The following is a 23,367-nucleotide window of genomic DNA, read 5'->3' as shown; positions in this document are numbered from 1 at the left end:
CCCAGATACCTTGTTCGCATAGTGTTTGTTTTTTTGTTAAATTTAGGAAACACGCAAAATCAATCTCTCTCTTTGTCTCTCTCTCTCTCCCTTCCTCCCCCTCCCTCTCCCTCCATTCTCTTTCTCTCATCTCCTCAGGATTCTACAATTACACAACTATAACTCAGCATCCTCTCAAAAATATCACTACTCTGTCAGTAATACAGAGTAAGCATTCACTACTAAATGTTAGTACTAAATCACTGTTGGTAATCAGTAAAGATAGATAAGGTAAATTTTAAATTTGTAATCTAAGATAAGAATTATCAATGAATACTGAAACTAGTAATTAAAGGTTTAATCAGGAATAGCATATTTACATAGTTTCAAATTACCTCACCACAAATTATTTATTAATTACAAAAGAAAAAAGAATGACTATAATAGAGAAACCTGGCAGAGGCCAACATAAACCAAGTGACCCAAGTTAACATCATCAGCAAGAGAGCAGCAACAGGACACCATGGGCTTCTGAGAAAGCACATTATGCACTGAGAAGCAGCAACATCTCTTTATAGTCTGCCTGCTAAAAACACATAACCTGAATCTAATCATGAAGACACATGGCACATAAGCAAAATGAGGGCCACTGTCCAAACTAGTGATCTGTCCTGTTCAAAAATGCCAAGGCTCTGAAAGAAAAAGGAAAGCTGAGAAATTGTTGCAGGTTCTTAGGAATATGATAACTAAATGTGATTATGTTTTCCTAGATTGGATTCTAGACCAGAAAGGAAAAAAAATGCTATTAAGGACAATAGCAAATTTGATTATCTCTGGATTAGATCGGTATATATAAATTTTAGTTTTTGATAACTATACTAGCATTGTGTAAGAAAATGTTCTGGTTTTGTGCATGAAGTTTCTATGTGTAAAAAGCTTCTATGTGTAAAAAGAGCCTCTGTCAAATAAATGTCTGTGTAAATGATAAAGCAAATGGACAAAATGTCAAAAATCAATGAATTTTGATAGAGGATAGTCTGATATTCTTTATTTGCAACTTTTCTCTATTTTAATTGAGCAAAATTTTAAATATATAGTACTACTTTGTACTGCCATTATTTTGTCAAAACCCACTGTAAAAATAATAACATATTTTTAAATTGAGCAAGTTTTAAAAAATATAGTACTAATGCATATTGTCATTATTTTGTCAAAACCCACTACATAAACTTTATTCCTGATACCACTGCAATTAAGACCACTCACTTTTTCTGGTTTTGATTCCTCTTCATTCTCATCATCTGAGGAAGGACCTGCCAAAGTTGACACTTTGCTAATTACACCAAGTCTGGCTAGCTGATCCAAAAAAATATCACCACCTTTATCTACTAAATCCCTTATGATCTGCAAAGCCAACAAGTGGCCATCATCATCATCCTGGAGGGGAGGGGGAAGAAGAAAATTAAGAAAAAATTATAAAAACAAGTTCAATTTTTTGGAGTAAACAAACGTAATAATTTGCACAGACAATGATTTCTTCAATTAGGACAAAAGTTAAATTATTTTATTGACCATTACCTCAAGAAAATTTACAGAAGTTTAAATAAAGATAAAAAAACTGACCTCCTGATCAAGGACAGTTGCAGTGATTTCCACGAGTATTGTAGGCAAATTGTGACCAACATCAGAATCACAAACTTCTTTTAACAATGCTTCAGAGCAAAAGTGAATCATTTTTCGAATCAGAGCAAGACTTGCTTTCCTTGAAAAGTAAAAGAATTTTAGGAAGTCATAAAAAGCTGAAATAAAACAAAATGTATCTATACATTAATGAAAATGAAAATATCCAATGTTAGGTGTTATAAGCTCCGCTAAAAAGTACTCTTTTTTTAAAAAACACCTCACCAGAGGATATTTTTTCCATTGACTTAGAAAGAGTGGAAGGGAAGGAGAGAGACAGAGAGAAGAGAAACACTTATGTGAGAGAGACACATCAACTAACTGGTTGCCTCATGAAGGCGCCCTGACCAGGGCCAGGGATCCAGCCTACAACCAAGGTAAGTGCCCTTGACGGGAACTGAACCCATGACAACCCTTCAGTCTGCTGGCTGAGCTCTAACCAGCAAGGGTGGTTTTTTAAAAAATTAAACCACAAAGCAGATATTCTAGTACCATTTACTAAATAATCCTCCCTCTCTCAAGTGGTCTATGAAACGTCCATTAAATTACATTTATTTCCTAAATATAATTGGATCTACATAATGAGACAGTTATTCCACTGATTTTTATAAATTCTTGTGTCAGTTACCATAAAGATTTAATTACTGAAAGTTTATACTTGCTTTTCAGATTTTTCTTCAATAGTCTCATCTATTGCCTGACCAGGGTGGCTCAGTGGTTGAGCATTGACCTATGAACCAGGAGGTCAAGGTTCGATTCCCGGTCAGGGCACATGACCAGGTTGCAGGCTCACTTCCCAGTGTGGGGCGTGTGGAGGCAGCCAATCAATAATTCTTTCTCATCATTGATGCTTCTATCTCTCTCTCTCCCTATCCCTTCCTCTCTGAAATCAATAAAAAAATATTTAAGAAAAATAATAATAATCTCACCTGTTTATTCCTCCAGATGAATTTTAAGACCTATCAAGTTATAAAACAAATTCTGTATTTTCTTTAGAATTGCATAATTTATCAATTTTTGAAAGAATTTATACTTAGATTAAATATTCTCATCCAAAAACAATTTCCCCTCTTATCCAAAAGTCCAATTTCTCTCAAATTGTAATTTTTTTAAAATATATTTTATTGATTTTAGAGAGGAAGGAAGAGGGAGAGAGAGATAGAAACATCAATGATGAGAGAGAATCACTGATTGGCTGCCTCCTGCATGCCCCCTACTGGGGATTGAGCCCACAACCCAGGCATGTGCCCTTGGCCAGAATCGAACCTGGGACCCTTCAGTCCGCAGGCTGACGCTCTATCCATTGAGCCAAACCAGCTAGGGCTCAAATTGTAATTTTTTTAAAAATTAAATGAATCCTCAGATTTCCTATGCTAAACAGTGAACTCAATCTTTGTCTTATTGACACTAACTCCAAAGATGTTTATTTATACCAGACCTCTTCAAAATTCAATGTAGCTGTTCTTCAAAAACAAAGTGGGAAGTCCTCAGTCTATCTTACAAGAGACACATATACATCAAATCATTATATGGTACACTTTAACACAGTTACATGTCAATTATCCTATACTGGTAGCCCAGTGCACGGATTTGTGCACATTGGAAGGAAGTTAATTAGAAGGTGGCCGGCAGGGCGGGACTGGGCGAAATGGGCTCGACACGCCCTCCTGCGGTCCCTGCCCGGCCAGCAGCACCTGGGGTGGCGCCGGGGCTCAAAGGGTATCTGCGGTCACTGCACCTCAGCATTAAACCACATTCAGGGCGACAGTGCCCCAGCAGCAACAAAACCCACAGCCGAAGGTGGAATCGCAAGGAATCGGGCTCCCTCCTCTCTGGTTCGGGGTTGCGTCACCCGAGAACCACTGCTGCCAAGTCACTGCAGCTTGGCACCTCCTGCATTGAGCATCTGCCCTCTGGTGGTCAGTGTGCATCATACCTACCAGCCAGTTGAACGGTCACTTAGCCTTTATATATCTATACTAATAAAAGGGTAATATGCTAATTAGACTGGGAGACCTTCCAGACAAAAGCCATGGTGACGGGGCTGAGGCAGAGGTGGTTAGGAGCGATCAGGCCAGGAGGGGAGGGCAGTTAGGGGTGATCAGGCTGGCGGGGGGGGAGGGGGCAGGTGGGGGCGAGCAGTCCGGCAGGGGGGGCAGTTGGGGGCGAGCAAGCCGGCAGGGGGGCAGGTGGGGGCGAGCAGGCCTGTGGCGGGGGGGGCAGTTGAGGGCAATCAGGCCGGCAGGCAGAGTGGTCAGGGGCAATTAGGCAGGCAGGCAGGTGAGCAGTTAGGAGCCAGTGGTCCCGGATTGCAAAAGGGATGTCTGACTGCCGGTTTAGGCCCGATCAGGGATTGGGCCTAAACCGGCAGTCAGACATCCTCCAAGGGGTCCCAGATTGGAGAGGGTGCAGGCCGGGCTGAGGGACACTCCCCCCGCCACGAATTTCACGCACTGAGCCACTAGTATAGATAATAAAAGCCTAACATGCTAAGTGTCCGGTCATCTGTTCAACCAATCAAAGTGTAATATGCTAATGATATGCTAAGGCTGCTCAACCACTTGCTATGATGTGTACTGACCACCAGGGGGGCAGATAATCCGACCAGGTTAGCTTGCTGCTGGGGTTCAGTGATCAGGACTGAGTGAGATGGGCCGGACACACCCTGGAGCCCTCCCATTGGCCCTCCCCAGCTGGCCAACCTCCTGCATCCCTCCCCGGCCCTGATTGTGCACCAGTGGGGTCCCTTGGCCTGGCCTGTGCCCTCTCACAATCCAGGACCCCTCGGGGGATGTCGGAAAGCCGGTTTTGGCCCAAACTCGCAGGCCAAGCTGGGGGACCCCACTGGTGCACAAATTTGTGCACCGGGCCTCTAGTATCTCAATAAAACTGGGAGGGGGGTATTACAGAGAATAACCCACCATTAAAACTGCTATCCTCTGTTTGGAAACCTTCACTGACCTGTTGTCTGCCTTTTGTTTTCTGAACATACATTGATTATAAGCCAGTACTGGTATCTATATATAAAAAAGGCTAATACGCACTGGCTGGTTTGGCTCAGTGGATAGATCATCAGCCTGTGGACTGAAGGGTCCTGGGTTCGATTCCAGTCAAGGGCATGTAGCTTGGTTGCAGGCATATCCCCTGTAGGGGGTGTGCAGGAGGCAGCTGATCGGTGTTTCTCTCTCATCAATGTTTCTAACTCTCTACCCCTCTCCCTTCCTCTCTTTAAAAAAACCAATAAAATATATATACATAAAAAAAGAAGCATTTCAAATGCATAAAAACAATGAACAGGGTTTGCTTAAATAAAAGATAAAACTTAAAAAAAAAAAAAGAGGCTAATATGCAAAGTGTCCCCTCAGGAGTTCAATCGCTCACTATGAGATGCGCTGACCACCAGGGGGTGGCGCGAAATGAAGGAAGGCCCCAGCCGGCAGCTGGAAGGCCCTGATGGCCCTGATCACTGGCCAGGCCTAGGGACCCTACTCCCTCTAGTATATAAAATATATATACACACATATACACATTCCTTTAACTGATCAAAGTACATGTTACTCTTCTGATCAAATTTCAAACTGAAATGATAAAAAATTAGGTTGTAACCTATTCCTCTTAGTTTTTAATATTGCTAAAAGACTGCCTGCACTTAAATGTAACTCATAATACTGGTATTAAGGCACTTGAATCATACTAAACGACATGTTCTAATAATCTCTGAAACTTAAAATGATCAAAAACAAATTCTCAATTACTCAGCCAAAAATGTGGCAGACATTCTTCACCCCTTCCTTCCCTTCATCCTTCACATCCCTCATGTCATCAAACTCTATACAACCCATCTATTTCCCAACCGCTTAAATTAGTTTCTACAAAACCAGTGCCCTGGCAACTATCTGAAGTTCATATTACAATGGATACTTAAATAGTCTGTTTTCATATTTCCCTCCTCTAGTCCTTTTCTCCACCAAGCTGCCAAAGTGTTCTTTATAAACCAATCTGATTTTAACAAATTTCCTCATAAGTCTTTACTAATCCCTATTTAACTGTGATGTAAAGTCCACTCATTATAATGGACCAAAGGCCTTCATAGGTCACAAAGACTCCTGTCTACCTTTTTAATATTACTCATTGAGCTAGCTACCTAAACATATCCCATACTCCATTAATATCAAACTATTTACAATTGCTAACAAAACACACTCATTCAATCATTCAGTAACTATCTATTGAGGACCTTCTAAATACAACCCTATTCTAAACCTCCTTGTCTTTGTAGGAATACAGCAGTTCATAAGGCCAGCTCTCATGGAACTTACTTTAGAGGAGAGACAGACAATAAAACAAACAAAAACACTAAAAGAGCAAGATTTTTGACAGTGTAGTAAAAGAGACAGTAAAACATAATGATTGATGTCAAAGGTGTCCTAGGGGTAAATTTAAATTAGTTGGACACATATCAATGGATGTAACATTTGAACTGAGAACTGAATGATATGAAGCAACCAACTATTCAATAGACTTTGAAACAGAAAGTTTCCTGAAAGGGAAGTAAAAAAGCCCTAAGGAAAAATATACTTGGAGTGTTCCAGAAATACAAACGTAGAACTGTGAACTGTAATGGTCTAGAGCAGGCGTCCTCAAACTATGGCCCATGGGCCACATGTGGGTGTTTTTGCCGTTTTTTTTACTTCAAAATAAGATATGTGCAGTGTGCATAGGAATTTGTTCATAGTTTTTTTTAAACTATAGTCCGGCCCTCCAACGGTCTGAGGGACAGTGAACTGGCCCCCTGTTTAAAAAGTTTGAGGACCCCTGGTCTAAAGGTTAGATAGTACAAAGGTCAGAGAGCTGGGTGGGACTTATGTAAGATCTTGCAAGCCTGAGAGTGAAGGAGTTAGGTTTTAGTTAAAGCCATTGAAAGCTACTAAAACGATTTAAAAAAGTGATATAACATAATTGTGACTTAAAAAATAATTCAGCCTTATATGTAGGAACATACTATAAAGGGGCAAGAGAAAAGACTACAGTAGTAAAACTACAAACTATGACTTTGGACCAGAGGATTAGCAAGAGATGGATAGAAATGGCAGACTATAAACAGACACACAGTAGCCCTGGCTCATGTGGCTTAGCTGGCTGAGCTTTGTCTGGTGCCCCATAAGGTAAGGTTGCCAGTTCAATTCCCAGTCAGGGCACATGCCCAGATTGTGGGCTCGATCCCTGGTCAGGGTGCATGCAGATGGTAGCTAATCAATGTTTCTCTCTCTCCCTTCCTTCTCTCTCTAAAAATCAATTTAAAAAAATATTTAAACATACACACTGTAGAGGGAGAGCCACCAAGAACTGCACCAGGATGGACTGATTCATACCTCCAAGCTTTGCACATACCGGTGCCCAATGATGCTTCTAAATCTGTCTGTCTAGAAAACACCAAGTATCCTTTAAAACCCAATTTAAATCTCACTTCTGCATAACATTTCCAATTTGCCCAGCCCAATTAGTTGTTAAATAACTTATATTTCCAGAGGACTCATTATATGTCTAATCTATCAATTATCACTCTGTATTATTACTGGTCTTTCTCATTAGCCTGCAAAGGTACAGTAAGCAAGACCCAAGTCTCATTTCTTTGGGCAAATTCTCCAAAGACCATATCACACTAATTCTACCAAAAAAGCCTCCATAAAGATCAATAAATGTTTGCTTACTTATCAAAATTTCCCCAAAATTTTTGACATTCAGAAAGCTACGAAAACTGTTAGAAACCTTGTCTCTTTTATTTTCTAAACGACTTCTCCTAAGTCAGATCAGAAGAAAAGATTTAACTCTCCAATCTAATTTTTATTCTTATCATATCTTTGCAATATTAAAATACACCCCAAATCCTGTGGAAAAGGGAGATAAATAAAATATATAATTGGCATAATTTAATTAGTAAGTACAGAGAGTATGAATAACTACCTTATTGAAGGTAACATAGTTTGCTGAAATGTTTGTGCAAACACTGGCAATAACCTTTTCAGGTATATGGGTGCCATTTCTGGATCTCCTTTTGGCTCATTACATTCTTCTTCATCTTTGTTTGTATCTTTCTTTTTCTTATCATCTCCTTTATTCACTGGACACATCCAATCACCTGCAGACAAATACTGTTCAGTAAAATAATTTTTGGGAAAATTTTCCTTTCAATTAAAAAATATTAAAATGTGCCCAACTCAAAACTATAATTATCCCTAATTAATAATAATTAAATTGAAATTAAGATGCTGTATCTATCAAAGGTGCTTGTAAGAATACTGAAGAACATTAGCACCTCCAATGAGCTAAATCACAACTTAAGGAGATAATTTTGAATATTCCACCTGAATTCTATAAACTATATCACAGAGGTTATGCATTCATATATTCTATGAAAACTTAAAAATTTGATAAACGTACATATGTCATCTACACAATACCCAACAACTCTTTATGATATTTCCAGACTCCTTAAACTTTTGATTTGGGCTCTCTGAAATCATACAGCCATCGTCTCTAAGAACACAGAACAGTACCGTGTTAAACGTTTATTAAATGTGTGCATGTATATAATTATTTGACTTTATAGAAATAATGCACCTACATAATGTTAATGTCTACAAAAAGCTACTCCTATGCAAGTAAAGCTGAAAAATAATAGCAAATGGCTTAACAGGCAAGATTTTACCACTCACCTGGAGACTGAAGAATAACCACTACTTCACTATGGCCCCTTTCACGAGCTTTATCTAAGGGAGTTTTCCCATCTTCATCTCTCAGATCTGGGTTTGCACCATGTCGTAATAGAGTCTAAAAAAGAAAGGCATTTAATTTGAAGATAACAACACTTTATTTCTTTACTATCCAACTCTGCAATCATTAGATTGTACACATATACTTTAGATTACTGACTTACAGAATTACTTAAAGCAGATATCAATTCAAATCTGTCTTTGCATATATCACCATAGAAGTTGTCTATTTATAACTTGAAAAAAAGTATAGATTAATTTCACTTGGTTATTAACAACTCAAATTAAGTATGTTCACATATGAACCTGTCATCTTCTCTATCAAACTACTCCTCCCAATATCTGAGCTACTAGGGTTCAGTTTGTGACATGGAAATCATCTTCATCATTTCCGACATATTGCCAATTAAATCAATTCAACAAAACCAAGTTAAATCAATTCTTCTAGCATGCACTACAAAATTTAGGTCTTAAGTACTAATCACACTGTTCACAAATTTTTTAAAATATATTTTTATTGCTTTCAGAGAGAAAAGGAGAGGGAGAGAGAGAGATAGAAACATCAATGATGAGTCATTGATCGGCTGCCTTCTGCACGCCTCCTACCAGGGACCTAGCCCACAACCCAGGCATGTGCCCTTGACCGGAATCGAACCTGGGACCCTTCAATGCACAGGCCGACACTCTATCCACTGAGCCAAACCGGCTAGGGCTTGTTCACCAATTTTTTAAAAAATATACTTTATTTATTTTTTACAGAGAGGAAGGGAAAGGGATAAAGAGTTAGAAACATCGTTGAGAGAAACATCAATCAGCTGCCTCCTGCAAGCAACCAAGGTACATGCCCTTGACCGGAATCGAACCTGGGACCCTTCAATCCACAGGCCGACGCTCCATCCACTGAGCCAAAACGGCCAGGGCCTGTTCACCAATTTTTAATGGACACTGGACTCTCTCCCAAGCAGACTATAAGCTCTTTTGAATAGAGAACAAAACCCACATTTTTCCTATCAGCCTCAGAGGTAGTTTTTTGAACTTTGTTATGATGTAATGAACAGATAAATATGACAAATAAGTGCATACATAGTACACACATCAGGAAAGTATGCAATACTGGCTAAAAATTCCAAAGGGCTGGGGTTAGAATCACAATATATTCGTATTTCATGAAATCTAAAGTTGCCATAGATCAGTGGTCGGCAAACCATGGCTTGTGAGCCACAGTTTGCCGCTCTGTTGACTAATGAGTTTGCTGACCACTGGACTAGACTAAATGTTACCGTGTAGTTGGAAGCTGTGAGGATTAGGCAATTGTGGCATATTGTGTGCAAAGAGGTAAAGGGTAGTATATGACAGTGGTCGGCAAACTCATTAGTCAACAGAGCGGCAAACTGCGGCTCACGAGTTTGCCGATCACTGCCATAGATCATTCAAAATATCATTAAGAGCTACTAAGAAAAAAAAACAATGTCAATTAAACTTTGCAACAATACTATTTTTGCTTGGAACTTTTTTTTTACTTACTAAAAGAACTTTTTAAAATTTACATTTTTTTTCACATATTACTTTTTTTCACATAAATTTAGAAAATTTCTGTAACTTCACATTCTGAGCACAATTCTTCATAATTACCCTTTGATTCAGAGTCACCCATGTTTGTATTTCTACAAAAATGCTGTCATCTGAGCCATAAAAGCATAGTGATACAGCATTCTGAGAGTTCTCTTCTATCAGAACAGGTTTTTCATTCAAGTTACTAAAATCCATCTCACAATTTTTGTTGCATGAACAGGTAATGATAATTATGCTGCAATTTCTATGTGTCCAAGAGCAATTATAAAACATTTCCTATTTGAGATGTAAAATTCCATGTGGGGGTAGGGGAAGAATGTGGAGGTGTATCTTAGAATCAATTAAAAATAAGCGTCAGCCTGTGGACTGAAAGGTTCCAGGTTCGATTCTGGTAAAGGGCATGTACCTTGGTTGCAGGCACATCCCCAGTAGGAGTTATGCAGGAGGCAGCTGATGGATGTTTCTCTCTCATCGATGTTTCTAACTCTTTATCCCTCTCCCTCTCTATAAAAAATCAATGAAGTATATTAAAAAAAAAAAAATAGAAGAGCCTGTGAAGATTAAAAAAGACATGTTAAATACTTAAGACACTAGCTGCCAAAGTTAAAGTGCCTAGTGTATTACCTATTATATCATTGTCAGTAATAGCAGCTATAGCTCATCAATATAGGTTAGGATTAGATACAATTCACTTGGCTCCTTCTCTCCCACTCAACCACTCATAATTTTTAAATAGTAAAGGGCAAAAAGTGGCTCATCAAAATTTTTAGCACCCTTAGAAGCTTCATTCTCTCTAAAAACTAATTCAAACTGACAGAATTCAAGCTTGAAGCGACCACCTTTCGCAGGTTAAAAAACTAAGGTGTCATCAAAAATGTTCTAATAGTGTAAAAATGACAATAAAACCAGCTACCATTTGAGTTATCTATGATAGGCCAACTATTATACTAAGTGCTTTTCATGCATTTTTCTAATCTTATATATATATATATATATATATAATAAAAGGGTAATATGCAAATCGACCGAACAGCGGAACGACCGGTTGCTATGGCATGCACTGACCACCAGGGGGCATTCTCTCTAAAAACTAATTCAGGAGCTGCCCTCTGGTGGTCAGTGCACTCCCACAGGGGGAGCACCACTCAGCTAGAAGCCAGGCTCACGGCTGGCGAGCACAGCAGTGGTGGCGGGAGCCTCTCCCACCTCCTCGGCAGCATTAAGGATGTGTGACTGCTGGCTTAGGCCTGCTAAGCCATCAGTCGGAAATCCCCCGAGGGCTCCCAGACTGTGAGAGGGCGCAGACCGGCCCGAAGGACCACCACCTCTCCTCCCAAGTGCACGAATTTTGCGTACCAGGCCTCTAGTTATTATAATGATCATGCTAGGAGTATATACACATTTTATTGATAAAACTGCAAGTTAAACTTAAGAATCTTGCCCAAGGCCATACAGCCTTTTTTGTTAATGGGCTAAGACTTGAATCCAGGTGTGCCTGATTTTGTTGCCAACTAACATTGCATTATACCAAATTACTTCACAGTAAGAAGATTCTAGAGACCTAGAAAACATACTTGGTTCAATCCTTACCATTTGACCTCTCTGAACCTCAATTTCTCCTAATTGTAAAAAGAACTCTCCAAATTGTTTTGGTAAACCAAGAGTCAAAAATACTATAATTCTGCCCTAGCTGGTTTGGCTCTGTGGACAGTGTTGGCTTGTGGACTGAAGGGTCCCAGGTTCGATTCCAGTCAAGGGCACATGCCTGGGTTGTGGGCTCAATCCCCAGTGCGGGATGTGTAGGAGGCAGCCGATCAGTGATTCTCATCACTTATGTTTCTCACTCTCCCTCTCCCTTCCTCTCTGGAATAAAATAAAGAAATACTATGATTCTTCTGCAAATAAAATATTTGATCTACTATTAAATAGACATAATAGAAAAATGTACAGGAATTCCTCTTTTTATTGGACTTTGCTTTATTATGCTGCAAAGATACTGTTTTTTACAAATGGAAAGCAAGACTCTCCATCAGCCAAAGGATTATGGATCTCATTATTGCAATATCTCAGAGGTATGCCAATACAAAGTTATTCATTGCCAAAAGTAAGAAACTGGAAACAACAAGAGTTTAGCATTAAATGACTAGCTGAATAAACTTGCAATACATCCACAAAGCAAACATACAGATATAAAAAAGCTCTCCAACTTTGTAAAAGGTCTTCAATCTATATGTATATTATTAAAGGGAACAGGAAAAGTATAGATCAGTGTGTATATGTTACATTTAATATAAGGTGGCAATAAGCATACATACTTTTGCTTGTTTGTATCTGTATTAAAAATGTTAAAAAGATATAAACAAGAAATAATATAAAAAATGCTTATCTATAGTAAGCAAGGGGAAATGGAGTGAATAAAGATAGCATGAGCCCTAGCTGGTTTGGCTCAGGAGATAAGAGCATCGGTCTGTGGACTAAAGGGTCCCGGGTTCGATTCCGGCCAAGAGCACATGCCCAAGTTGTGGGCTCGATCCTCCCCCCAGTAGGGGGCATGCAGGAGGCAGCCAATCAATGATTCTCTTATCATTGATGTTTCTCTCTCTCTCTCCCTTTCTCTCTGAAATCAATTAAAAATAAACATTAAAAATTTTTAAAAAGATGGCATGAAAGCATGACTTAACAGAAGTCTTTATATCATTCTAATTTTGGAATCATGTATGTGTCAAATATTAAATTAATAATTTAAAAACTTGGACTTTACCTTTGCTACTTGAGGTCTTCCAAAACATGCAGCATAATGTAATGATGATGATCTTTGACCTCTATTAACATCAGCACCTCTTTCACAAAGAAATTCTACCTGTAAAATGATGAAGAATCATAAAGTTGCTTTATTAATATTTCTACCTTTGATTTAAAACATTAACTGTTATTTTTTAGCTTACCATTTCCTGAGTTCCAAAAGCTGAGGCCCAATTTAGCAGTGTCTGACCCACATCATCCATGAAATTTACTTCAAAGGCTAGAAGTTTAAAGGGAAAAAAATAAAATTTTTAAAAGGCAACAAAATAATACCAAATTTTTCTAAAGTGGGAGCCATTTAAAGATTATCATTAATAATCACTAAATACAGAGCCAATTTTAAACATTTAGATCAACTATAAAGTAGTTAATAATCAGCAAACATAAATTCTGCTCAGAAAAAGTATTCTAAAATTTTTAAAGCCATTGAAGATTTATAAGGATTTAACCCTTAAAAATAAACAAGACAAAAATAAAAAATAATTAATACATAACTCTATAGGGTACTAACTACTTAATGCCCTACCTATGGAAAAGAAACGAATCCCCATTTTTAATAAAAATAACATAGGCCCTGGCCAGGTAGCTCAGTTGGTTAGAGTGTCGTGTTTTGTTTTGTTAATCTTATTTATTGATTTTTAGAGAGAGAAGAAGGAAGAGAGAAACATTAATGTGAGAGTGAAACATTGATTGGCTGTCTCCTGCATGCACCCCACTGGGGATCAAGCCCAAAACCCAGACATGTGACCTGTCCGGAAATTGAACCAGCAACCTTTCAGTGCCTGAGACAATGACCAAGCTACTGAGCCACACTGGCCAGGGCTAGAGCAACATCTTGATGCACCAAGGTTGCGGTTTCAATCCAAGTCAGAGAACATACAAGAAGAAACCAAGAAAAAAAATAAAATTAAATTAAAAAAAAAGAAGAAGAAACAAAGAATGCATAAATAAGTGGAACAACAAATCGATGTTCCGCTCTCTCTAAAAATCAATTTTAAAAAATGTTTTAAAAAGAACAAAAGACAAGTCTGATGAGCCAGAAACATCTTTCACCAATTTATATTTTATTCATAACTTCATGAAGCAGTCTTAAAAATTTTACTATATATAATAATAACTAACTTGTGCCAAATTCGTTAACCTTGAGAATATAACAGCCCTAAATTCAATCTGTAAGTCACCTTAGAATTGGAATGATCTCGTTTTGGCAATAAAACGGGTAAATTTCATTTACTCATTGAAGAAGCATTTACTAAGGTCTTACCACATACAAGACTGATATTTATATACATCGGGAGAAGAGAGACTATTGAAGGGTTCTGGCCATTATCTGGCACAACTGCTAAAAATACTGTTCAAAATCTAGAAACTAGAAAATGCCTACATAATTCCTTATCTCGGTTTTCTTTTTCTTTTTTAATCCTCACCCAAGGACATATTTTATTGATTCTAGAAAGAGAAGAAAGGGGAGGGAGGGAGAGAGAAACATCTATCAGTTGCCTTCTATAAGCATCTCGACCCGGGACTGAACCCAAAACCTAGCTATGTGTCCTGACCAGGAATCAAACTAGCAACCTTTTGTTATATGGGATGACATTCAACCAACTGAGCCACCCAGACAGGGCTTAGTTTTCTTTTTATATTAAAAAAATTTTTCCAACCTCCTGTGTCAATTGCATCTATAAGGGCATCAGTATCTTTACTTCGAATACAGTCTATAAGTTGCCGATGTGAGCGCTCCCCTGAACTATCCAATCTCCGGAGTCCTGGGATTCTGCCTGTAGATCCAGCACTAGACTTTGGCAAAGCCTTTCGTCCTTCAAATAATAGCACCAAGAGAAGGTCAACCAAACGCATGGTATCAAGCACACATCTTTCGTCACCCTGCAATGCACTCTCAATTGAATCTGGAAGCTCTGACCTCAGGAGATCCTAGAAAGAGAATGGAGGAAAGAGTTTAATATATTTACATTATATAAAAACACTTTTTCTGAAAGATTAAAAATATAATTCAAAAACATTCTTACGTGTGTTACTACTGGAGAGCCTCTGCAAAGTGTTGAGAGCAGACTTACAATTGTGGATACCTGGTTACTCAATTTGGAATCTGCAGCTGTGGAAGGCGCACCTGTGGTGCTGCGACCTGGTTTGCAAGCTGATGATGGCCCTGATATGGTACCACCAGCAGCAGCCATTCGAGATAAGAGCTCTTCAGTTAATCCATGTTTGGCTAATGGAGCTGGGTCAACACCACGACGGGTGAATCTGTCAGCTAGTGATGCAAAACATCGCAGAGCTCCATCTGAAACCTAATGATGTAAAGAATATGCATATTGATAAAATTCACCTAGGCCCTGGAAGGTCACTCAATTGCTTAGAGCATCATCCCAATACACTAAGGTTACAGGTTCAATCCCAGTCAGTAAACATACAAGAAGTAACCAATTAATGCATAAATACATGGAACAGATGGAGGTTTTGTCCTCTCTCCCCCCATCTCAAATCAATCAATAAATAAAAATTTTTAAATTCCCCTAAGTAAGAAGAACTAGTACTGCTTATTCCAATACTGACACTATAAGAAAGGTAGCTGTAGCAAAGAGATTAAGGCTTACAATCTGTCTAGAGTTTAATCCTGGCTTCACACTCTAACTGTATGACATGAAGATGTTACTTAACTGCCCAAGGCCTCGGTTCCCTTATCTGTAAAATGGGAATAATAGTACCTATAATTCACTGTCTGAGCTTAATAATGACATATGCAAAGAACCTAGATGGACAGCAAAAGCTCCATATTAACTAATATTATATAAAACTTTGCCAAGATAATCTATGAATATTAACTAAAAATTACCATCTGAATGTTAAAAAACATTAAAAGTTGACTTTAAATTTCTCAAATATGTGAATTCAACAAAAGTTTACACATAGAAGATTTTAAATACTGTGTTATTTTACTTCAGTGAGAACTATTTCAAGTCAACAAAATTGTGTTGAGTCAACAAATTAGAGTACAAGTGTAGCTTTAAAAATTATATATTTCTAAAACATTTAAGTTTTAGAAATAAACACATTACTATTTTTAAGATTTTTTAAAATTGATTTTTAGAGAGAGAGGAAGGGAGAGGGAGGAGAGAAACATCAATGTAACAGTGGAGTATCAATCGGCTGCCTCCTACATGCCCCCTAGTGGTGATTGAGTCTGCAAACTGATGACACCTAACCGAGCCACAATGCCACAATGGCCAGGGCGAACACATAATACTTTTAATTTAAAATGATTCACTGCCGGGGGGTGGGGGCATGTATGGGGAGGGGTGTGGGATGGGAATGGGGGGACGAGGACAAATATGTGATACCTTAATCAATAAAGAAATTAAATAAATAAATAAATAAATAAATAAATAAATAAATAAATAAATAAATAAATAAATAAAATAAAAATAAATAAAATAAAATGATTCACTGCCAAAACAAAAAATGAGATATACAGTGAGAGAAAGAGAAGATGGAATGACCTGTACAGTATATCATGGTTATAAATAAGGGACATTATAAAATTACTTTTTAAAATCAAAGTACACAACAGTGATTTACTTACCTGATGATCTTCATGTTTTAATAAACTAGACAGAGATTCCACACAAATTTCTAAAGAAGAATCTTGAGGTTCCATCTTGCCACAGAGTCTTGATACAACAGCCATGGCGGAGTGCAAGGTATCTTTATGAACCAGGTGTCCACTGTCACGAATGAAGGTAAGCACACAATTCAAACCACCAGCCTCGAAGACTGCTCCTGACTCACGAGTGCATATCAGTTCCAGCACCTATAACAGTAAAACAAAATTAACAAAAAAATAAGTAAGTTCAATTTTAATTTTCTAGAATCACAGAAAATATAAGGTGCCCTCCCACATTTATTAGTAACCACATTTTTTGAAAGTAAAAAAAAAAAAAAATTTGGTAGCCACACTTGAAATGTTTAATACTCACATGACTACCATATTGGACAATGTAGGTTTAGATGATGAAGCGTACATGGCATGCTAAGAAACTATAAATAATTTACAAAAGTTTGTGAAGATTCTAAACATTAAAAAAAAAAAACACGGTTTTTTTGTTGTTGTTTTTTGCCCAGCCAGTGTGCTCAGTTGGTTAAGTGTTGTTCATGCACCAGGAGGTTGCCAGTTTGATTCCCAGTCAGGGTACATGCCCAGGTTTTGGGCTCAATGCCCAGTAGGGGACATGCAGGAGAGGCAGCCGATTGATGTTTCTCTCTTATCTATGTTTCTCTCTCTCCCTCTCCCTTTCTCTCTTTGAAGTCAATAAAAACATATTCAAAAAAATTTTCAATAAATGCTAAATATTACATTATTCATCATCCTCACTCATACTCTGAATATCAAAACATTAAAAATCAACTTTTATTTTCTAAATTATGTTCATGTTTAAGGTGTTCTGGTAGAACTAAAGAGTTAGTAGGGTCTATAGGTCATTCAGGCATATGAGAAATTTAGACTTTATTCTGAAAGCAAGAAAAATGTTTTAAGCAGGGAAATAATATGATCAAAATTTCAATTAATAACTGAGAAACGGAGTATGCGGAGAGTGTAGCAGTTGTAAAAATTCAAGCACTGGTATTCAAGAGAGGATAAAGGCTTTACTAAGGCACTAAGAGCAGGGACAAACAAGAAAATAAACTAGAAAAGGACTTGATCATTAATTACATGTGAGAAGTGGAAAAAAGGCTAAAACAAAAATTTCTGTCTTAAGTGTTTTTTAGACTCTAGGTGAAAGTTAATGCCAATTATCAGAATAAGAGTCCACCTGTAGGAAAGATAATGAATTCAGCTGGAATCATCCAACAGGCCTTTGAATATGAGGTCTAGAACTCACGAGTGAGGTCAGGTATAGAGAAAAAGATGTGAGGGGCATATACATATGAATGGTACTAAAGCTGACAGATGAAACCGTCTAGGCAGTTTAGTTTTAAGAAGGTAAAAACAGTTCTTAGGAAATACTACCACTGAAGAACCATCTAGATACATAAGTGTAATATGCAAATCGACCAGATGGTGGAATGACCAGTCGCTATGACACGCACTGACCACCAAGGGGCAGACGCTTAATACAGGAGCTGCCCGCCAACTTCTTGCTCCTTCCCCCCAGCCAGCAAGCTCTGATTGCCTGATGAGGAACGGGGAACTGGGGGGTTGGGGGAGAGGGGGGATGGCGGCAGACGCAGGCAGTGCCAGGCCAAGGTGGGTGCAAGCGGGGCACCGATCACCCCGCTAGTCACCCCACACACAGAGGGCGACGGGTGGCAGTGGTGGCGGGGGGTGGGGCCGGCTTCAGGCAGCCAGGGAAGATCGGCCCTGATCACAGGCCAGGCCTAGGGACCCTACCTGTGCACAAATTTCATGCACCAGGCCTCTAGCAAATTAATAAGTAAGAATAATCTACAAAGGACACAGAGAAAGGGAGAGTAGAGTGTAACAAACTAGAAAGAGTTTGAAAACACAGGTCAGTGTATAAGCAGTAGAGTAAAACCCCAGCCCTGGAAGAAGCATGAAGTGATGTGATAAAGAGAGTAAGATGGGAGAAAAGCTCTAAATAGGAAAATGGATACCTCTTCCTCTGAGACTAGAAACAGAAATAAATCTACAGCCACAAAGGCAGAAAGTCAAGACATTAATTTATAAACAGCAATTCTCCAAGTCTGAGAAAGACATGATTTTCAGGGATAGTTTAAGTCAAAATTTTTTTCATAATAATACTATAATGATAATTTTCTTTTTCATTCTCATTCTCTCAGGAGTATAAAGTAGACTTTTCCAGAAGCTACATAAAGTGTGACATAGCAACCAACTAAATGCAGAAGTAGATATGAGGATTTGGCTGTCTTCTATTAAGCCAGACATTTTTTCAAAGGAACTTGCAAAAATGCTTAACAATGCTACTCTTCTAATTTTCTGTTTGTTTGGGAAATTAAAAATGTAATGCATGTTAGCATGTAATAAGTTTATTTTCAGATATATTAAAAAATACTTTAAATTTATCAATTTCAATATCGAATATGGGAAATATAAATAGATTTAATCTCTATAAACAAAAGATCTTCAAGGGTCCTCAATAAGACTTGTAAAGGGATCCTGAGACAAAAAGTTTGAAAACTGCTGACCTAGAACAAGAATCATAAAAAGAATAAAACAGGAATCATAAGAAGAGAATCATGTAAAATCTAAATGTTCACAACTAGTTCCAGTAAACTACTGACCCAATACTGATGCTTTTAGAGTCCCAGGGTTTGTAATTAGCCCCACCAGGAATAAAACAAAACAGCTAATTCTAAAAGAATACAGCAAAATTGTTAAATCCATAGGCTCTATAACCAGACTTTCTAATCTTCAAATTCGTGATCTTTGGATCTTGGCTCTGCCACTATGTGTATCATCCCCAGCTAGTCATTTAATCTCGGTGTGCTTGATTTTCTTTTCACCTCTAAAAGAGAAATGATATATTAGTGGCACCAACCACATACAAAATTGTCATTAAGATTAAATGAGTTGGGCCCTGACCGGTTTGGCTCAGTGGATAGAGCGTCGGCCTGCGGACTCAAGGGTCCCGGGTTCGATTCCAGTCAAGAGCATGTACCTTGGTTGCGGGCACATCCCCAGTGGGGGGTGTGCAGGAGGCAGCTGATCGATGTTTCTCTCTCATCGATGTTTCTAACTCTCTATCCCTCTCCCTTCCTCTCTGTAAAAAATCAATAAAATATATTTTAAAAAAAAAAGATTAAATGAGTTGGATAAAGTTGTACATCTGAAATTTATGTAATGTTATTAACTAATATTACCCCCCCCCCAAAAAAAACTTTAAACCAATTAAGTGAGTTAATATATATTAAGTGTTTCATACAACACTGGCAATGGTGGTCAGTGCTAGTTGTTGTGCTGGTGGTTTTTACTATTTTCATGCCAGGTACAAAATCATTTTGGCTGAGAACAGGGACAACCTATCAAAAGTATTAGTGGCTACCAGAACTGAAGAGCATTGAGGTAGCAAACAAGAGCATTACCAGTGACCTGCAATTATCCATCAAAGATAAATTTTTTTTTTAAATCCTCACCCGTGGATATTTTTTCCATTGATTTAAAAGAGAGTAGAAGGGAGGGAGGGAGAGAAACATTGATGTGACAGAGACACATCCATTGGTTGCCTCCTGCAACCAGGGATCAAACCTGCAACCCACGTGTGTGCCCTGGACTGGAAATCAAACCTGCAACCCTTCAGTGCAAGACCAATGCTCTAACCACTTAGCAACACCAGCCAAAGATTTCTTTTCCCAAGTCACATGGAATCTCCTTTGATTCACAGTCCTTAAATCAATGGAAAAAATATCCACGGGTGAGGATTTAAAAAAAAAAAATTTATCTTTGATGGATACCGCTCTCAATAAAATAAGACTGATAATGGAGGAAAGAATTTCATTTCTTTAGCAAAATATATTTTTTATTCTTTAAGTGATCTTCAAATGGGCCAATAAATAATTGAGACTTACCTTTACACATTGCTCAGCTAAGTCTCTGCTAGTCCTGTTGTTAAGTTCTACCACAACCAACCGATTACAAAGTGCTTTTATAGCTCCATCTACCCCAACAATCCTTCGGGTGCATTCTGCAGATACATCCAGATAGTATGTTATGGCACGGGCTGTTACCTCCAACACATTGTCTGGAGCGCTTTCGTCAAGAAAAATTTTGCAGAGGGCTGGTAAGAAAGTGCGAGGAGGGCATCTGCAGTAAAAGAAATCAAATTACACCTAGAATTAGTAAATTCTTAACATCAAAACAATATTAAATAATAGATAAAACTATATGACATATGTTCATATTGGATCGTCTGTGTATTAGGTAATATTTCTCACATTGCTTTTAATCTCATAGCAATACTCACATGCTAATTTCATCATTGCTGAAAATATCAAGGCATAAACAATTTAAAGTAGCAGCATTAACTTGAAACCATGTTTAAAAAATTCCTATTCAATACTCAGCTGGAATATCAAATGCTCTATAAAACCCTCCCTAACCTATCCAAATAGTTGTGGTACTTTCATGTTCCTCAAACCTAATAAAAACAGTGCCCACACTGTTTAGTGTATCAATTTATTTCTTTATTTACATTAAGAGTTTCTGAAGGCCAGGGACATTCTTCAATTCATATTTTATGAGAACAAATGTTGATTTGGGGTTTAACAGACCAGGTTAAAACCAGAACAACAGCTATGTAACCTTTTTCTGGTCCTGTTTCCTCATTTGTAAAACAAAGATAATATCACCCTGCTGATGGGGCTTAGTGATTGAGCATCCACCCATGAACCAAGAGGTCACTACTAGTTTGATTCCCAGTCAGGGCACATGCCCAGTAGAGAGCATGCAAGAGGCAACGGATCGATGATGTTTCTCATCGAAGTTTCTATCTCCCTATCCCTCTCCCTTCCTCTCTCTCTAAAAAGCAAAAACATAATTAAAAAAAACACACACACAAAGATAATATCTTAACAATCTCTACTTTATATGGATATTATAAAGATTAAATGAAATTATATACATTAAACACTTAGCAAAGTACCTTGTCACAATATCAAAGTAATTAAATTTTAGCTACCCTTCCCTCCTATGAACAGTCTAACACATGCTATTATAAACCTGAGTAAGAGTTTTATCAAAGCAAAATTTTTGAGTTAACAATATCCCCTATATTTTAATCAACATTTAAAATATAAAAGACCATAATTTACATTTGGTAGAAATCTTAGTATATGACATCAAATACATTATTCTAACTCTCTGCATATGGGCTACAAGTAACACAAAACAGTACTTTCCATGTTTTGGTGAAATTATTTTTCCTTCAATTCTTAGTGTGTGCATATCTTTAGCAACTTTTTAAAACTATCTGTATGAACTTCAAAGTAGCTCTACCCTTTAATATCTATATAGATAATCTTAAGTTAAGATCATCTATAAAGCAGGAATTTATCACAAAGATTTTAGAAGTATCTTGCATTCAATGACAGACCAGGACCTTTCAGTTCGCAGGCTGACGCTCTATCCACTGAGCCAAACCGGCTAGGGCCAAAGTAATTTTTCTAAAACACAAATCTGAGACTGTCATATCTGGCTTAATTCCTCATTAGTTCCCTACTACCTTGAGGATAAAATCCAAATTCATCAGGATTACGCATCTGGCCTGTGATCAGCCTCATTCATTGCCCTCTCTACCACTTCACATACAAACACTCTACTCCTGCTTTACCAAACATTAGAAACTAGTGGCCCGGTGCACGAATTCATGCACATTGAAAGGAAATTAATTAGAAGGTGGCTGGTGGGGCGGGACTGGGAGAGACAAACCGGACACACCCTGGAGCCAACCTCCCTTGGTCCCTCCCCAGCGTCTGTGGAGTGAGCGGGGTGTGGGGTCCCTCGGCCTGGCCTGCGGGGATTGGGCCAAAACTGGCTCTCTGACATCCCCTGAGGGGTCACGGACCGCAAGAGGGCACTCTGCAAAGTTGCTGTTGTACAGGGTGTGGAACCGACAGTGCCCCAGAACCAACATAACCCACGGCCGAAGGTGGAATCGCACAGCCCCGGGAGGAATTGGGCTCCCTCCTCTCTGGTTTTGGGGTGCGTCACCCAAGAATGGCCGCTGCCAAGTCACTACAGCTCGGCAGCTCCTGTGTTGATCGTCTGCCCCCTGGTGGTCAGTGCATGTCACAGCAACCGGTCACATGGTGGGAGGGGCACTTAGCCTATTAGCCTTTTATATATATAGACTAGAGGCCCGGTGCACAAAATTCATGCACGGGGGGGGGGGGGTGGTCCCTCAACCCGGCCTGCACCCTCTCCAATCTGGGACCCCTTGGGGGATGTCCGACTGCCAGTTTAGGCCCGATCCCAAACCGGCAGTTGGACATCTCTCTCACAATCTAGGACCGCTGGCTCCTAACCACTCACCTGCCAGCCTGATTGCCTCTAACTGCTTCTACCTGCCAGCCTGATCGCCCCTTAACTGCTCCCCTGCTGGCCTGATTGACACCTAATTGCTCCCCTGCCGGCCTAATCACCCCCAACTGCCCTCCCCTGCCGGCCTGATGGCCCCCAATTGCCCTCCCCTGCTGGCTTGATGGCCCCCAACTGCCCTCCCCTGCTGACCTGATTACCCACAATTGCCCTCCCCTGCTGCGACCCGCCTCCTCTGCCAAGACCCACCTCTTGCACGTGAGGCAGCGGAGACGTTGTGACCGGCCTCCTTCGCGCCGCGCAGAGCTGCAAGACCCCTAGGCCTCACTGCGTGGAGCGGCCACCGGGCCCCATCTTTGCTGTGCGCACAGCCATCTTGTGGCTTTTATTATATAGGATAGTACTCATAATTCCCACCTGACTCTAAAAGTTTTCAGATCCTATGCCCTTGCACATGCCCTCTATAAGAAACACTGTTATACCCCTTTCTCCTTTTTTTCTCGTCTTTTCAAAGCAACTTTTAAATTTAAA

General features: G+C 39.0%; 1 protein-coding gene across 6 annotated transcripts in view; it reads right to left on the bottom strand.

Annotated features, from left to right (window-relative positions):
* The window catches only part of HECTD1 (HECT domain E3 ubiquitin protein ligase 1), a 93,358-nt gene that overhangs the window by 47,961 nt on the left and 22,030 nt on the right, over window positions 1-23,367 (bottom strand). For 5 of the 6 annotated variants that reach the window (XM_079767952.1, XM_079767955.1, XM_079767956.1 and 2 more), the window contains exons 3-12: window positions 20,370-20,604; window positions 16,408-16,635; window positions 14,834-15,115; window positions 14,468-14,738; window positions 12,950-13,026; window positions 12,766-12,864; window positions 8,376-8,490; window positions 7,624-7,798; window positions 1,603-1,741; window positions 1,246-1,416 (exon numbers count right to left, since the gene is read on the bottom strand). In XM_079767952.1, coding sequence (XP_079624078.1) covers window positions 1,246-1,416; window positions 1,603-1,741; window positions 7,624-7,798; window positions 8,376-8,490; window positions 12,766-12,864; window positions 12,950-13,026; window positions 14,468-14,738; window positions 14,834-15,115; window positions 16,408-16,635; window positions 20,370-20,604 — 1,792 coding nt within the window. The remainder of the gene's footprint in view (window positions 1-1,245; window positions 1,417-1,602; window positions 1,742-7,623; window positions 7,799-8,375; window positions 8,491-12,765; window positions 12,865-12,949; window positions 13,027-14,467; window positions 14,739-14,833; window positions 15,116-16,407; window positions 16,636-20,369; window positions 20,605-23,367) is intronic. The other variant, XM_079767953.1, reaches the window with a different exon arrangement.

Source organism: Cnephaeus nilssonii (assembly GCF_951640355.1).
Source record: "Cnephaeus nilssonii genome assembly, chromosome: 4".
Taxonomy (NCBI): domain Eukaryota; kingdom Metazoa; phylum Chordata; class Mammalia; order Chiroptera; family Vespertilionidae; genus Cnephaeus; species Cnephaeus nilssonii.
The sequence above is the reverse complement of the archived record's forward strand: the minus strand, read 5'-3'. Positions and strand labels throughout refer to the sequence as shown.